The sequence below is a fragment of the Amphiura filiformis genome, chromosome 10, assembly GCF_039555335.1.
Source record: "Amphiura filiformis chromosome 10, Afil_fr2py, whole genome shotgun sequence".
NCBI lineage: Eukaryota > Metazoa > Echinodermata > Ophiuroidea > Amphilepidida > Amphiuridae > Amphiura > Amphiura filiformis.
Window position 1 is genome coordinate 41,972,011 of NC_092637.1, and position 19,067 is coordinate 41,991,077.

The 19,067-nt window shown below is 36.4% G+C and overlaps 1 protein-coding gene across 1 annotated transcript; it reads left to right on the top strand.

Moving 5' to 3' along the window:
* Positions 1–2,623: 2,623 nt before the first annotated feature.
* Positions 2,624–4,716, top strand: LOC140161889 (NXPE family member 3-like). Its single transcript, XM_072185184.1, has one exon. The coding sequence runs from the start codon at positions 2,624–2,626 to the stop codon at positions 4,685–4,687; it is 2,064 nt and encodes a 687-aa protein (XP_072041285.1). The 3' UTR covers positions 4,688–4,716.
* Positions 4,717–19,067: the final 14,351 nt, after the last annotated feature.

Sequence of the window (19,067 nt, forward strand, 5' to 3'; positions counted from 1 at the left end):
GGCGTACATCGCGTAGTGTACGCAAAAAATCATCACACTTAGTCGGGCTGTGTTTATTCAATTGAAATTTACACTGTAGATCCTATCTCATGACTGGTGGTAATGAACCTGCACCTGGCCATTCATATTTGGATCTGGTTTAAAGTAAACTTGTAAAAAGTTTTACTTCAAGGATGCTAACTACATTTGTAACCTACATGTAGAATGAATGCTGATGTTTTACAGTGGTACCCAAAATACACTGGGAACACTTTGTTAAAACAGCTCTCGACAAAGAGCATTTATTTTCTGAATGATGTGAAATCAAAAGGGCCATTCTTCAATCACAAGTTCACTCATATTTGTGACATAATTTACTTATTTTACTTATTTTCAGCCCGTTTTGGGGTATTTTAGCCCAATTTTACAGGATTTTCTACTATTTTCAGGATAATTCACAAGCTTTGAATCACATCCCTACATATAATGTGAATTTTTGAGGTATGGTCTTATTTCTTGCTTTATGAGTGTTTTAATTAAATGCAATAAATGAACTTGCAAATCACAAGAACATGTTGAACTTAATCAGCTACATACACAATCACCAACACTTTCTCTACTTACTACTTTAATAGTCTATTGTAATGTAGGCCCTACACTATATAGTAGGCCTACCGTACATACAGTATGGGCAGTTATAGGTAGCACTAGCAGGGTTCTACAAAATAACTATTTCAAGTAAGTTGGGCAAATATTGCAAACAAAATTGGCATCTAATATAAAACAAACAAATAAAAACAATAATTAGAAGTTTTTAATTAAAAAAAAACAACCTTTTATTTCATATTTTACTTATTTTACCATATTTTACCACGGTAAATTAAGATGGCGGTAAATTACCGGATGGTAAATTAACCGGTAATTTACTGACTCACAACACTGGTTCAAGTGTCGGCATCTCCACCAATTAACAAACACTCTCCCCTCATCACTACCCCTACACATATTATGTATATAAAGTCTGCACAAAAAGTAACTCAGCTGTTATAAATACGCCTATAGCTTCAGAACTAATAATTGTTTTCACAATATTACTACATAGAAAGAAGGATGATTTATTTACGCGCATTTTGATACCCCATTTGTCCAATTTTGTTTAATATTGACAATACAGCAGTTATAAAGCACCTTGAATGAAATCAAAAATCAAGTACACAGGGTGTGTAAGAAAATATATGGGTGATTAACATGAAAACAAAGGAAAACCTGATTTTACTAGTAAATTGATCATTTATTGTTATTTTTCTACTGTTATAAAGCACCTTGAATGAAATCTAATTTTGTAAGTGATAATGAATTTATATTTGGTCCAAGTTTAGTTTATCAGAAATAAGTGCTTATGTGATAAACAAAACTGACAATGACATAGAGGAAAGGTATTTGTTAATGGGGAATAGCTCAACAACAGCTCTGACTTACCATTTAATGACACATCGGCATAATAAGTTGATTTATTTTAAAGCTTGATTTATTGAATAAACTGGCAATTTTGTGGTATTATTTTGGCAGCCATTTTGTGGTATTATTTTGGCAGCCATTTTGAAATGTTCCTGAGCTTTCAAACCTTAACTTTTGGTTTTTTCGTTGTAGCACTGACCATTGAGTATATGTAATTCGTCAAAAATATTTGTAAATCGAATTGATCTGAACCATAAAATAAGTACTTAAAGTACTTATAAATAACTTGATGGTCATTTCAAAAACGCCCTCTAGCAATGAACGTACCTTGCAAATTGAGTCCACTACCCCATACCAATGTCACCCTGATATGGCATTGACGTCACTGCACATTTCATTACGACGCATCTTCAAATTGCTAGCGTTTGCTCAAAGTGCTGGCGTACACACGCACGCGCTTAAAGACGTCGCATAAACCCTATGGTATCAAAGATTTTTCGACATGACCATTTTTCAAAACTCCTTGCTCCTAGACTAATATATTGCAGGTCATTCCGGGGTCATCCTGGGTCAAATCACCATTGATTGTTGCAGGTTCATGACATTTGGTGGGAACTACCAAATTTGCGAGACCAAAAAAATCAGATCATTTCGGGGTCATTCGGAGTGAAATCGCTGTAGATTATTGAAGTTCGTAACAACCACCGAATTCAGACAATAAAATGTCTTGGTATCGGCGATACTTCCGACACCGATACCATTTTACTTGAGTGCATAAAAATGGATTCATGTTTTCCTATTAATATAGCTGTGTAGGTGTATGTATTATCATGAACATCACCGCATAGCCTACACAGGTACCAATACCCCTTTTGAAATAATACTATCACCACTTCTTACTCCACGTAACCCTAGAAGCCCAAGTTCCTACACATCTTACAATTCCTTCTCTTTCCAATAAATCTCATCTGTTCTAACCCGCTACAATATCCCACAATGCCATACGATATTCGCGGCTCTTGATCCGTAGCAGCTCTAGTTATTATTGTTATTGTTGCTGTTATTTATATTGTTGTGGTTGTTGTTGTTGTTGTTGTTGTTGTTGTCGTTGTTGTTGTCGTTGTTGTTGTCGTCGTCGTGCTGTTGTTATTAATTGAACATTCACATCATATCTTTCAGGTCCAATATGAAAGCAAAAGAAGCATCATCAGTCAGGATGATTTCTCGTCGGGAATTGTTATTGATATGTGGTATCATCATTTTCATACCAATGTATTTGTCTCTGTATGTATTCAGAGCAAAAACAATTACTATATCTTATCCACCGCCCAGACATATCAGTGGGTCATCGACGTCAGCAAATACAACATTTATGAAGCGCAATAATGTCGATCAACTACCAATGATTGACAGACATACGATTATAAATAAATCTTTGCGAGGTTTGGTATCGAATAGCCATGATAGCCGTGCCGTTGATCTCAATGATTCCAAGCATTCACCATCCAAAGATATTAATGGATCAACCACGAAGAAGACTAATGTCGATAAACTCGGACTTAGGAGTATGAATACAAGCGGTAAATCTTTGCCAAATTTATCAAAGGATCGTGCCGTTGAGCCCAAACAGCCAGAATCCAACAATATGATGGGACAAACCACGAAGTGTACTAATGTCGATCAACTGCCAATGATTGACGGACTTACGAGTTCAAATAAATCTTGGTCAAGTTGGTTATTAAATGGACGTGTCGTTGAACTCGAAGAGTCCAAACATCCCCCTTCTCAATATATCGAAATGAACAACTTAGTACCAGCCTGTCCAAAGCATTTCGATGCATTTATCAAAGATCCCAAACCAGTTTATCTGTTATGCGATACAATAGAGTTGATAATTACGGCAAGAGATTGCAAGAACAGGGCATTAAACTCGGGAGGTGATTACTTGTGGACGTGGATAAAAACAGATTCCTTGAAAGCAAGTCAAACTCAAGAAGGTAACATTACTGATATGGGTAATGGGACCTACATAGCGCGGTTTACCCTCAGATGGGTCGGGAAGGTGACCCCTGTTGTAGCTGTTATTAGAACTCGACAAGAGGTCAATTATATGAGGCAATGGAGAGAGAAAGTTCCTGCTAGATTTTGCTATAATGGAATATTCATACTCAACAATGTCACTGCAACAGTACCATGTCACATAACTCCTTGGATGAATCTTACTCACACGAAAATCAAACTTGATAAAACGCGCCATTTGTGCAACTTCACAGACCCTTTCACCGGTGCGCCATGGTATTGCATTAAACCACAAAATATGCCGTGTTCTGCGTATGACTACGGTCGAGGAGACACAGAAAGAGAAGTATTTTATGATGATTCAAAGTTGTATTTCAATACATCAAAAGGATTTGACTATGTAAAAAACATCCAACCTCGTGTTATAAATGTTGTTAACATGGACCAAAACCGCTCTCTTGCCGGATCATTTTCAACTTGTGAGTTCACCAAGAAACTGCCTATGTGTAACTCTAATGAGCGTGGGGGTATGTTCTCGCCAAACAGCGCATCGGGGTTATATTACAAAAATGTATGGGTATCTTTGCAGTGTAAAAAGTCAAAATTTGATAGGAACAAAATGATTCAAATTTTGAAAAACAAAACTATGATTTTCTTTGGTGATTCAACAGTTCGACAATGGTTTGAGCTAATAGGGGATACTTTATGGAATGAGACCTGTTTTAAGCAACTCGGTGCTACTAAGCTTGGATACTCCGCCCAATACAACATGTCATTTGCTTTCACATTTCACGGTTTTCCTGTTCGAGGTAAGCATTCTACGGCTTCAACTTCAGACTACATAGCAAACAGACTTGATGCTTTGAAAACAGGAGGACCTGATGTGATCATTGTGCTTACCATTTGGGCGCATTTTACAATTACCACACTGGAATTTTATCAAAATCGTTTGTTAAGCATCAAAAATGCAATCATTCGTTTACAAACAAGATATCCAGGGACTAGGACATTCATTAAATCTGCTAATACTAGAGAAAAAGTAATGATCTCAATGAGCAATTGGTATGCTTGGGAATGCGACCAGCTAATGAGAACGACGCTAGGAAATATTCCAGGGATTACCATAATAGATGTTTGGGGTATGACTACTGGTCACTACACGGGTTTTAATGTTCATCCTGACAAAAGTGTTGTAAGAAATGAAGTTGATATGCTACTGTCGTTCATATAGTCCAACAACCGCTAATAAACATCTCAAAAAAAGTAACTAACCCCCTTAAATAATGACCATTATTCAAAAACGTGCGATTGTATTACAAAAATGTAAAATGCGTCGGAAGCAGAATTTATTTCTGCACATTTTGACACCTTATTTGTAGCAATTGACGTCACAGCGTACATTTAAATCAATGTAACTCAAGAGTTGAAAGTTGCAGTAAATTGTATTGATTTTGTATTCAGTATAATGGAAGAAAATCTGTGTAATGATATCTGGGTGTTTTTGTGTTGTATGTATAAGTGCAACTTTTAAATCTGGACCTCACTACATTAAATTGACCGGTGTTTTATTGTTTTCTGGGCTATCATATCAAATGAGGTGTCAAAATGCGCAGAAATAAATTCTGCTTTCAACACATTTTACAAATTTGTAATACAATAGCCCCCTTTTGAATAATGGTCATTATTTAAGGGTGGGGGTAGGTACTTTTTTTTAGATGTTTAGATCTTAATACAAGGAAGGGGACTACCCATCAAACACAAAACGTTTTCGACAGCATTCGCAAAAGGTTAGAAAAACGTTATATGTTGGGTTATATAAAGGACATGTAAAGGGTATAAAACGTTTTCATAACATTCAAAAACATTGTTGATAACCTACTGCAAATATTCTAACATAATGTTATTTAAGTGTTGACAAAATATTTGGCAAAAAATGTTTGTGAAGAATATTTAACAAAACATTGTTGTAGTGTGTTTTCATACAAAACATTTTAAAACATTTCCATGACCTTTATATAACCCGACATTTAATGTAATTAAAACGTTTTTATCTAAACCAAAACCCCAAATTTAACATGTTTAAAACGTTTTAATATCATTAATAAAAATTCCCTTTAAAAGGGAAAGCCAGCCTCAATGTAGAAGAGGTCTTGTAATTAGTTTTGGTCAATGTGAAAAGCATTTTTAGGATCACGCTTACATCTACATGACAGTCCACCAAACCATCAACGATGAGAACATGCACACTGAACCAGCAGAAAACATTAATTCCTAATCTCATGTCAACTCTTTTAATTCATTACATGTACTCCAAATTGTTCTGGTCTGTTTGTTTTTTTGTTGTTGTTGTTGTTGTTGTCGTTGTTTTTTTGTTTTTTTCAGCTTTTTACCCACGATATCTCAATTTCCAATTTTGTAATACCAGAACTTACGAACTCAATATCTTCGCTTAGGAATGTCCGATTTCACTGCTTTCGATATATACACTGCCGGTTTGAGTTAACTTACATGTACATTTTATTTTAAAATAACTTAATTAATTCGCAATGTATAGTTTAAGCCTACTATATTATAATAGATAGTGGCCAGCACATTTATAAAGGACTGGTTACTCACTACAATCTTCACTCTTAAACTGTGTTTTTCTGAATGTGCTGATCATGTTGATTGCTAGTCGGAAACTCCTGCGAAGCTATGGACATGGCATCTTACATACTCCATTCTATAACAGTCTGCCTAGTGCCTTGTGTGTTTTCTCTTCAATCATTTTGTTGAATGTAATTTTATGAATCAAATAGTTATGTGTCATTTTATTTATAATAAAGAAGTTATTAAATTAATAAAGTAAGACAATTTATTTATCTATAAGTGCATGTCAAATGGGGTACATTGTTCAATACTATATGCATAAATTATGCCCATATTATAGCTAGGCCCTAAAAACTTTATTTTGCATCGGATTTTCCCGTTGAAAAGACAAAACTGATGTTTATGATAGCAACCATTTCATCAATAACATTTTGAGTCATTTTTATCCATAAAACGACACAGGATATGATAGATAACTACTTTCACATCAATATGGTCCATATGATCACAGATTGTTGAGAATCTGTGATATGATCCGGGGATATGATGAAGATTTTGATTCTATAGATCTGTTATCAACATGATATCACGCTGTTCAGTGGTCAAGGAGTAAGGACCTCCGGTCAAGGACACTGATATGACATCATAGGTGATGTCAGATTTTCTTCTGCTGACCATATGATGCTATATATATTAACTATTATTGTTACATTTAGGCCTTTAAACTTTTAAAGTCATAATTAATTAGTTCAAACATAACTTTGGTAATACTCACTCGTTTTCGTTCGTTGAAACGGCAAAACATACTTACTTTTCCTAACAAATCGAATTAAAATATTTAAAAAAATTTAACCACAAAAAGTAAAAAAAAAAAAAAATCATTCCAATACCACTAAAATATAATCTCTTGAGTAAACTGACCCCAAACCTGAAACAGGTACCAGCCCCGAATGGGCTGGCGAAAAGAGTCAAAGTACCTACTAGATCTGCTCAGTTTCAACGTCTCGCCACATTATAGGCAGGTCCATCCCAGGAAAAAAAACTAACACTTTTCCTACCGGAACCATACTTGGCACATTATGTTGCTTGGGTTAACAGGATCTCTAAATCCACGATGGCGCCCAAAGTCACAAGATCATTAAAATACCATGTTTTGGCATCTTTATGTGAATCAAATGCCACCATTTCGCCGAGAATGTATCCGTATATAAGCAAAATATACAAACTGATTAATTTCAGTCAATGCCTCATTTCAAATATATAGTTTTAGTTTTGGTTTTGGTTTTGGTCACGTGGTTTCCTATTGTCCTGCCTAACCACTTGAATCACAAGATATCGAACTCATTGTTTCTACCTTTTGTTTAAAACTAAACATTTGTGACAGGTAGTTTCGGTTTTGGTTTCAGTTTCTTATAAGTGGTGTGACGAAGAAAATTACAGGATTTGAAGTTACCTGATCTAAGTATACAAAAGAAATGTTTAAATTTCGCAGTGCAATATTCACGAGCAGAGAAGTCGAACAAAGCAGTCTACATTTGAAAGCATTGAGTTAGTTTGACTTGAGACTACGAATCAGCCTTAGCTTATTTCACTGTGAAAATATATAGACCATCAAAATATTTCCACAGACATTACAATAGACACTTGACTTGAGTGATATAAACACTATTATACACAACTCTATTTATGTGCATGTCGCATGACGGAAGATCAATATCATAGAAATTGAATTGAAATTGACTTTTATTCAATTTATTTATTGGAGAAGAGAGAGACTCGAGAGAGAAGAGATCGTCTGGGAAAGAGGGTGGGGTGTGTGGGGGTGGGGGTAGGGGTAAGGTAGAAAAAGAAACAGAGGGGAGAGAGCATTGGAAGTGGGAAGGGAAGGAGGGGGAGAGTGCCTAGGGGAGCTCAAGAGTGGAGTGGAATAATAGGGAAGAGTCGATATCGAGTGTGGGGAGGGGGGAGGGAGGAGGTTATATATAGGTGGTGGAGGGAACATAGGTATGGGTTGTGCTTTCCGGGGAATAATCTAATTCATAATCAAATCATCTACATCATCATGCATCGTTTATATTTCAGACAAATAAACAAAACAGCACCCCCCCCCCACCCCTCAATATATGCACATGATTTCTACATGTAGGCCTCGTATATAGAACTCGGGTGTAATTATAAGGTGTCATGAAAGTGTGCCACCTACGGAAGAGAGCAACTGTCGCCCACGTTGATAGATATCCGATAATGAAAATGCTAGCACAATAGGCTATTATATACGTATGGTTATAGGCCATTATACTTTTGGTTATATATACCCTCTTGTGTCCTCCCAGCACAATAGTGTTGTGATTGCAGACCAGTTCATCTCCACTTTTTAATCCCTTGATTTTTGGTTTCTGAACAAAAGAGAAACCAAAACTAATGATTTGAAATGAGGGAGTGTCTCATCACTTGACCTTGAAATATTCAAAATGGATGCCATTTGCACTACATGTTTAAATAATTGAAAAATAATGTTTTGACATGTTTGTGTGAAATTAATGCCACCATTTTGACTTAAAATGTATAAGCAGAATATACAAACAAATAAACTTCAGTCAATGTCTCATCATTAATTTGACCTTGAAATTTTCAAAATGGCTACCATTTGCACTGTTAAGGTTTAAAATCGTTGAAAATGTAATGCTTTGACGTCTATATGTGAACTAAATGCTGCCATTTTCGCCTAAAATGTATAAGCAAAATATACAAAGATATTAACTTTAGACAATGTCTCATCACTTGACCTTTAATATTTAAAATGGCTTCCATTTGCACTGTTTAGGTTAAAAAACATTGAAAATATAATGCTTTGACATCTTTGATGTGAATGTATCCAGATATAAGCGAAATGATTTATATTTCTACTAATTGTGGCGTATAATCCAAACAGCTATAGTGATCATTTTATGATAATTATGGAATTAGAAAAGCCAAACCGATAAAAGGTGTTCACAGAACAATGGAGTATCGTTCCTACAAATGTTTTGAGGAGAATGTTTTCATTAATGATCTATTAAATGTTCCATGGTATGATATTGAGAATTGTCATAATGTTAAGGGGTACTACACCCTGTGGTAAATTTGTGACTATTTTTGCATTTTCTCAAAAATAATAAAACACTGGTAACAAAAGTTATGTATATTATTGGGATAAAGAATCCAATTACTACACTGAAATTTCAGTGATTCAAGACAAGCGGTTCAGTATATATATGATAGGAAATGAGGTACATCCTAGTGGTACCTTATTTCTTATCATAAATAACGAACCGCTTGTCTTGGGTCACTGAAATTCCAGTGTAGTAATTGGATTCCTTGCCCCTATAATATACATAACTGTTGTTACCACTGTGTTATTAGTTTTTGAGAAAAATGCAAAAATAGACACAAATTTATCGAGGGGTGTAGTACCCCCTTAATGATGCTTTAGATTTGTGGCAATATATGTTTAATGAGGTTGTTGACAAACACATGCCAAAGAAAACTAAGCGGGTTCGAGCTACTCCCTCGTCGTGGCTTAACAATAATATTACAGAGCACATGTCGATCCGTGACTTTCTGCATCGAAAAGCTGTAAGGTCTGGTGAAACATGGGATGCATACAAGGCTTGCCGTAATAAAGTAACTGCAATGTTAAGATCTTCTAAAAAGCAATATTTTAATGACGCTGTAAGTCATGGTGCTGGTAATTCTAATAAGCTGTGGAAAGCATTGAAATGATATCTTTCCATCTAAATCATCTGCAAACCCTAATACCCCAATATTGCTAATGAATAATTGATTGATAATGTTGATATTAAAGAGGTAAATGCAAATTGTGTTAATAATAGTGATGATTACTGAACATGTTCATCAGGACTGTTAATGTTATAAAACATAATAGTAGAATGTTCTTATTACTAGTCCAATAAACAGTACCGTAAAATGGGGTAACTTCGGTCAGCGGGGTAACTTTGGTCAGTCGAATATATTTTTTTAAATGGTCATATTTTCGTACAGCAATATTGTTTATTTGGTGTCAATCTGTTAAGAAATATATTTGGAAGAAATAATACTCACTCATGTTCAATTTCCTCGAAATTTATGAAAAAAATCAGGATTTTGACCAAAATGAGCATTTTTTACATTTTTTCAGAAAAATAAAAATCGATATTTGTGAGCAAGGATGGTTGCTTGATTAATTTTGCAAGGGGTAAAATGTCACAAAAAACAACAACTTGCCCATATATAGCGAAGATCATTTTTTTTGATTTTTTTTTTCTTCGTGGAATGTAATACTCTGTCCAAAGTTGCCCCAAATGCGGGGTAACTTTGGTCAGGCTATTTTTAACCCCTAGGGCACCCTTCAAAAATTATTTAATTTTTTTTTTCAACTTCAAAGTGAAGAAGGGAGCCCTAATGTCACAAAAAAGAGATAATTAGAACTAGAGGCAAATGGTGGTCATAGACCACAAACCTAGCTGGGGCATGTTGGTGTTGTGGAGGTATCTGACCCCTGCAAAATGTTCCAAAAATGTTCCCCTGTCATGAGGTTTGTTGTCACCGAGTTTTGAGTCCTGTACTCCTCACAGATGTCCAGAAAATGCAATTCTAAGATTTGACCCAGATGACCTTTGACCAGACCCCTGCAAGATGTTCCATAATTCACCCCTGGTCATGAGTTGTCACCGAGTTTGAGCCCTGTACCTCTTACAGATGTCCAGATAACGCAATTCTAAGATTTGGCCCCAGAATGATGTCTTTTGAGCTGACCCGTGCAAAATGTTCCAATATGTTCCCCAGGTCATGAGGTTGTCACCGAGATTGAGCCCCGCACACCTTACAGATGTCCAGATATTGAAATTCGAAGATTTGACCCCAGCTGACCTTTGACCTGCTCCCTGCAAAATGTTCCAACATGTTCCCCTGGTCATGAGGTTGTCGCCGAGATTGAGCCCCGTACCCTTACAGATGTCCAGATATTGAAATTCGAAGATTTGACCCCAGCTGACCTTTGACCTGATCCATGCAAAATATTCCAAAATGTTACTCTTTTCATCAAGTTCATTGTCACTGAGTTTGAGCTCCGTACCCCCTACATATTGCCAGAAAATGCAGCAATTCTAAGATTTGACATGACCCCTGCAAAATGTTCCCCTGGTTGTGAGGTTTGTTGTCACTGAGTTTGAGCCCCATAAATACCCCTTAGGGGCTATCATTTTCGTTGGAAGGAGGATCCCAAATATACAGGGGGTCATAAATTTTCGGAAAGAAAAATACGGGGTGGGCATAATACTTTTGATGACCAAAATGTAGGGAGTCACAAGATGACCACAGATAGTGTGTTTATTTTATTCAAAACTAGCGGGAGCTAGTAGAGTAAACAGGAGCAGTTAGTAAACGGGAGTGGTTAATAAAGATGTTGAACGGTGATGATAAACATTGTGTCTTGGACTAAAACATGAATAGGAATTATTATTATTACCCAGGTATAATTCTGGTTTACCCTGTGCACCCTGTGTTTTAGGGTTAGGGTTTGGTTAGGGATGTCCCCCCCTATCCCTAACCCTAACCCCTAACCTTAACCCTAACCCCTAACCCTAACCCGACCCCCGAGCCCTACCCTCTCCCCCTCCCCGACCCTCTCCCGAACCCTAACCCTAACCCTAACCCCTAACCCTAACCCTAACTTGGGTTGAAAATTTTTATGACCCCCCCCCCTTCCACCTACACAGACTCAAGACAAATTATTCATTGCCGGAACAAAGGCGAGGAGCGCATCAAAACTTTAGAGCAAAGAAAGTGTGTGGAGTGAGTTAAAATTTAATTGTGTGTGTAAAGAAGGCGCGCTATATGCGCAAAATATTTGCATTATACAATGAAAGATTGTGTGCAAGAACACATGCACAGCGCGAAAAGTTTGAGTCACCAGCCCTTAATAATTCTATACCCCCTATTTTGGGTGTTGAAAATTATAACCCCTATAATTGGTCTAAAATTCTATGACCACCACTCCCCAGTATATTCATGACCCCCCTTCCAAAGAAAATGACAGCCCCTTATAATTTAAATTTAAATTAGGGTTAGGATTAGGGTTAGGTTTATAAACGGTGAGGATTAGGGTTAGGGTTATAATTGGGGTTGCTTAGGGTTAGGGTTATACTTGTGCGCAGGGTCTACCAGAATTATTCCAATACCCATGAATAGTCCTGTAACTATCACTAAATAGAATTAAATTAATTAAACTATGATCAGTCTTACCTTGTTAGTACTAGCTAGTATTTCTCATTCAAGATCACCATGATTACAGAAAACAGCAAATGGGTGATAACCATGATAACAATAAAATGTACTGGTACCATTAACTGTACACATTTATAAACATTTATCATACCGTCCACGATGCACTGACCAATTCATCTAACACTGAAACCTTTTGGAAATGCAGTTTTAACTTGTTGTAGGGCATAAGGTTGTGCAATAGAAATGATTTACAATATTACTTGTATACCCTGACCAATTGACCCTTTAACTCTCTCCACGCGGGTGTCGACTGCAGACGACAAGTTTCATTTTTTTTCAAAAATTTCATAATTGTTTATTTTCATTACCATATTTGGAAGCAGCATTAAATATGCATTAACATGAGTACAAACAAGCCTGGTATTGGTTCAGTGGTTCTTAAGATAGGACTTGATATTTTGAAAAAATATCTCAAAACTAGAACTTTTTATGTTGAAGCCTATGGCTAGCATGCAGAGCATTAAGGGGTTAAACAGCTCAAATGTTACAGTCCATGACATATATACTACATCAAATGTAATGTGGCACCACATTAGTGCTTTCCGCACCACAGTATAATACCCAGTGGACTCGGAGGTATCATGAACAGGTTCTTGCACTTCTTTTACAGTTTCCAATTACTATAGACTTTTAAAGGCTTTTATAATATTTTCCCCAACTTCATAAACAAAAACAAAAAAATGTAGGGAAAACAAATGAATTCATGTCCCGCATTCATGTAGGCCTATTCCATTTGCAAGCTATTTTTGTGTTGCGCATAATCTTAAACCATGTTTAATTTCCCTGTAAAATACAAGAACACCAATTGTTAATGTTTTAAACCACACAAATAAATTAGGAACTGGGATTCAAATATAAAACTTAATGCAAGATGTTTTTAATCAAACAAAATAAGATACATACTCTAAGATATAAGTATAAAACAAAAAGCCTAACATCAGAAGACAAGAAAATCCCTCAACAATCATTTACTTATAAAACAAAACATAGAGCCTGTAAACAAATGCTAGTTAGAGTTTGATATTAACTGCCATGATAATGGCACTGAAAGAATTAAAGTTCCTACTGCAAAGGAAACACATCTGATAGTTTTATATACCGGTACTAACATTGGAATTACTAATCAAGCCAAAAACACATTCATTACAAAGAAAGAGGCCAGAGAACACTTTCATTAATACAAAGAAAGAGGTCGGACATATTATAGAAATAAATGCTAAACATTTTAAAGCCTGGCTCATTAATCCCCTGTTTCCAAACATACCACCAAAGTCTGTAAAATATGGGTGCAAAATCAAAATCAAAAGATAAGCCGGAGCCTAATACTAGTACTTTTAATAGTAAACATAATATTAAACCCATAAATTTATACTACAATTACTGTTAAGGAGTGCCTTTAACACACCTGCATGGTTCATATCAAAAATCAAATTTCTATTTAAAAAACCTATATAAATATGCCATTACTGCTTCTGTTCTAATTTAGAGTGTACACCAATCACTGTCACTATTATTCAAGTTTTTTGAAATAACCTTTCAATTCCCACTGAGCCCTTCCAAAATCATATTAGCCATCAATCCTCTCATACACACATTCCCTGGGCTTGGATGACGAACAGATGATAATTGCATTTTGAGAACAGGGTATGAGTGTTTTGTACTCATTATTGTCGAAGGTTATTCAATGAATATACAAATATATTGGGGTTCAAGAACTGTGCCCTGATAGATGAGCAAAAGAACATGTGCAATTTCACTTTGTTGTAGTTCGCAACACAAACTTAAAATAACAGGCAAAACAGACACATCATTTATCGGTATGACATTTTCGTATTGGTGCTGCCCTATCTATCTACCTATTGTGCAGAGCTACTACGGTATGGGTTCCTCGTACTAACTAACGGGCAAAACAGACACATCATTTATCGGTATGACATTTTCGTATTGGTGCTGCCCTATCTATCTACCTATTGTGCAGAGCTACTACGGTATGGGTTCCTCGTACTAACTTTGTTGCCAGCGGAAGAAAACGGGAAGATTACAGTGGTTTGTTTCCAGCGGAAGAACCCGACCGATTACAATACCTAGCTGGGGGGTGTAAACCCCCCAGCTAGGTAAATACAATTTGTTTTGTTTGGAAGCAGTGGTTTAAAAACTCTCAAAAGTGCCCAAAGTTACCCCATTTTACGGTACTCACTGTGGACGTTTCTACGCTATTGTTGTTGTGACGATCTTCTGTATACCACTGATGCTGATGGTTGCTTAGCAACGTGGTTGCCAATTCTTTTTAAAAGAATATCGTCAAACAAGTGACAAAAATGTAGAAAAAGATGTCTGGTAGCACAGAGAGTACTGTTTATTGGACTAGAAATAAGAAAATTCTACTATTATAATAGTGATGATGTTTCTAATTGTAATAATGATATTTCAAACTGTGGTGATGAATTGATTGATAATGAATTGATTGAAAATGTTGAAGTTAAAGATGTAAATGCAAATTGCAAAATGTCTGGTAGACATCGAAGCGTCCACAGAGAGTACTGTTATTGGACTAGAAATAAGAAAATTCTACTATTATAATAGTGATGACGTTTCTAATTGTAATAATGATATTTCAAACTGTGGTGATGAATTGATTGATAATGAATCGATTGAAAATGTTGAAGTTAAAGATGTAAATGCAAATTGCAAAATGTCTGGTAGACATCGAAGCGTCCACAGAGAGTACTGTTTATTGGACTAGAAATAAGAAAATTCTACTATTATAATAGTGATGACGTTTCTAATTGTAATAATGATATTTCAAACTGTGGTGATGAATTGATTGATTTAAGGATTCAATCATGTTTCACCGTTGTTCATCACCGTTTAACAACGATGCGGCCGCGTCGTCTGCGTGGTTTACTTCGCGAGGGCAGCTTTAGCTGCCCGAGCGAAGTAAACCACGCAGACGCGCCGGACGCGAGTTGTTAAAAACGGTGATGAACAACGGTGAAACATGATTGAATCCCTTTCAACAACGAAAAGAAGCTGAAGATCGTATAATTTCACGAGGAAATGTCAGTTAATCATTGTCACTAAGCCTTACAAAAACTTCAAATGATTTCTCTGTTAATATCAGCAATGACTACAGAATAAAACGGCAAAGTTTAGCCGCTACCTGAAAAATACCGAATTCAACTTGTAAGCTTGCATACGCACAAAGGTTCCAGGCATGACGCGTAGTCTCGCTCGCGTTCGCGTATACGCTACAGTAAAAGTGTGGATTCATCACGAATTAACAACGGTTGGCTCCTGTACAAAGGTATAGGAGGAGTTGTTGAAAATGAATTGATTGAAAATGTTGAAGTTAAGGGCTGGGGTATGAACGTTTGGACAGTATTTATTGTGGGACATTAGAGCACATCAGACATATCGAATTGCATTCTGAATACGAAGAATGTCATTCTGATATCAAATAATTTTGATTTTTGAAATTCGCAATTTAATACACATTTTATGGCAAATCATTAAAATTGATATTTTTGATATTTAACAGTACTTGAGTAAACTTTATAAATCTGATGATTTATACTTAAAGTGTATGTAGGTGCAATGAAAAGCCGACGATCAATTGAAAATTTTGACCTTTCGTATTGAAGATATGGATTTTTTCCCCAAAACACCAAAAAAATTAGGTCTTTTTGGGAAAAACATCCATATCTTGACTATGCCAGGTCAAAATTTTCAATTGACCGTCGGCTTTTCCTCCCTGCTACACACACTTTAAGAATATGTCATTAGATTTATATAATTCACTTCGAGGACTGTTATATATCAAAATTTGAAAAATATCAATTTTTATAATTTGTCATAAAATTTGTATTATATTGTGATTTTCAAAAATGAAAATTATTTGATATCAGAAAGACATTCTTCGTATTCAGAATGCAATTCGATAGGTCTGAGGTGCTCTCATGTCCCACAAAAAATACTGTCGAAACGCCATAAACGCTCATTTTAGAACCCTTAAAGATGTAAATGCAAATTGCAAAATGTCTGGTAGACATCGAAGCGTCCACAGAGAGTACTGTTTATTGGACTAGAAATAAGAAAATTCTACTATTATAATAGTGATGACGTTTCTAATTGTAATAATGATATTTCAAACTGTGGTGATGAATTGATTGATAATGAATTGATTGAAAATGTTGAAGTTAAAGATGTAAATGCAAATTGTGTTAATAATATTGACGTTGTTCCTAATTGTAATGATGGTATTTCAAACTGTGGTGATGACATTGGTGTAATAATACCTAAACTCAATTTACCATGCATATATTACTCGTGAGTTTGTTAACAATGAAATTCTTAATTGTAAATTTAAACTTATGATCTCAACACAAAATTAAGACGTGCCTCAAATTTTCAGTCACAACTTTGACCTTCATCTGAGACCAAGTTTGGGATCAGTGACCTTTTGGACACTTGACCCCAAAACCCGGTCGTACACTCTGGGTAACTTGTATCGGCCCCCGTCGCGGTTGAGAGATGGTTGGTTGACTCTGATGTAAATTGACTCCTTCACACCCCTTTCAAAGTATCTAGCGTCCCGGTCGAGGATTTTTACCTCATCCAAATCAACTTGGTGGCCGGGGGATTCAATGTGGATGTGTTGGGAGACTTCCGACGAGGTAGTACTCGGACGACAGTGTTCTGAGAATCTGGTTTTCAAAGATCTTTCAGTCTCACCAATGTAAGATTCAGAACACTGGCCCCTCAGGGTTTTCCCCTGACAGGGGATGTAATAAATTGGTCCGGCAATGTCTTTCTTCTCAGTTTTGTCTTTAGGTGAGACAAGTAGCTGCCTCAGAGTTTGAGTGGGTTTAAAACAAACTCTGATACCGTAGGTGCCGAAGATTCTTCGTAGGGCTTCGGAAGTTCCTTTAACGTAGGGCAAAACTACTTGTCCTTTTGTCTCAACGTTTGTATTTTTACGGTTACTGTTCTTAGATTTAACTTCTTTTGCTTTCTTAGCTTTGTCAAAGGACCAGTTCGGATAACCGCACTTCTTTAATGCACTGTTAATGTGCGATTTCTCCTCCGCTATGTCCTCTTGCTCAGATATGATACTGAAGAGTCTGGATTACACCCAGTTTATGCTGGACAGGATGATTTGAATCAAAGTTCAAGTATTGATCCGTGTGGGTCGGTTTCCTATAGATTTTGATTTTTAGCGTACCGTCCTCTTGGATGACTGTATGAGTGTCGAGGAATGCGAGTGACCTATTTTCCTCGACGGGGGCCGATACAAGTTACCCAGAGTGTACGACCGGGTTTTGGGGTCAAGTGTCCAAAAGGTCACTGATCCCAAACTTGGGTTTCCAGTCTCCAGATGAAGGTCAAAGTTGTGACCGAAAATTTGAGGTACGTCTTAATTTTGTGTTGAGATCATAAGTTTAAATTTACAATTATGAAGTCTACCAACACAGATGAACTTTCATGCTAGTAATGAAATTCTTAGTACTTAAACTTGCCAGGCCTGCCATTGTAGACAGTCTAACTTACATAATGAACATGTCTTTGTGTACAGGTATTTTTCCAAATGCTTGGAAGGCTGTTAAAGTTGTGCCCCTTCATAAAGGGGGCGATTTGAATAACACCAAAAACTAACGGCCAATTTCCATTTTATCATAATTGAAAAGACAGTTCATAAGCATGTTTACTCTTATCTCAGGGAGCATAACCAAATTAATCAACACCAATCAGGTTTTCGGCCATTTCACTCCACTGAAACTTCTCTCACTGATATGATTGATGGTTGGCTTAGACTGACTGGAGTCGATTTTACAGATCTTCACAAGACTTTCGACACGGTCAATCATTATATCTTGTTAAATAAATTGCACGACATTGGTTCTACCGAGAGCACTGTTAAGTGGTGTAGGCCCTATTTAACGGATAGGACTCAACACGTTTCTTTTAAAGGGTCCATTTCTGAGGCACTCGCTGTCAATACTGGTGTTCCTCAGGGCAGTATACTTGGTCCTTTGTTGTTCATAATTTTTATCAATTATGTGTGATCTTTAGCGTAGCTAGGGGTTGTGGCGGCCAGGGCTAAGGATACATAATGGCGCCCTCCCCCAATTCTTAAAACAAGTGCACGCGGAGGGCGACTTTGGAAGATTTTCCTCGCGACTTTTGACAATTTTCATGGTTAAGAAAAAATTTGAGCGACTTTTAAACATTGGCTCCCGTGACTTCCGATAGTTTCCTGCCCCATAGAAACCAATGGTTTTGGTAAAGAGAAAAATTGGGCGACTTTTCGATTATTTGACCCGCGATTCGGGTTGAAATCTTTTGGCAACCCTGCCTATAACCTATATATATGTTTAAAATTCAATATGGCTACCAACAACTCATGTGGTCCAATGGATTAGCGCGCTGGACTTGGAGATTCTGTATGCAGCTGCGGCGTGGGTTCGAGGCCCACCTCTGCTAAACTAAAATTCACTTTTTTTTTTAATTTCATATTTGGGAAATATGACTGGGCGAATTTATGTATGGCGAAGAGTGGTGTGGTCTATACCAGTCTTTCAAAAAGACACAGTTCAGGTGTATAGTAATTTATTCTAACTTTCCATTTTCATATCTAGGCCTAACCTACTCTGCACTGATCTTAAAATAAATTAGTGATGTGAGCCATAATGATATCTACA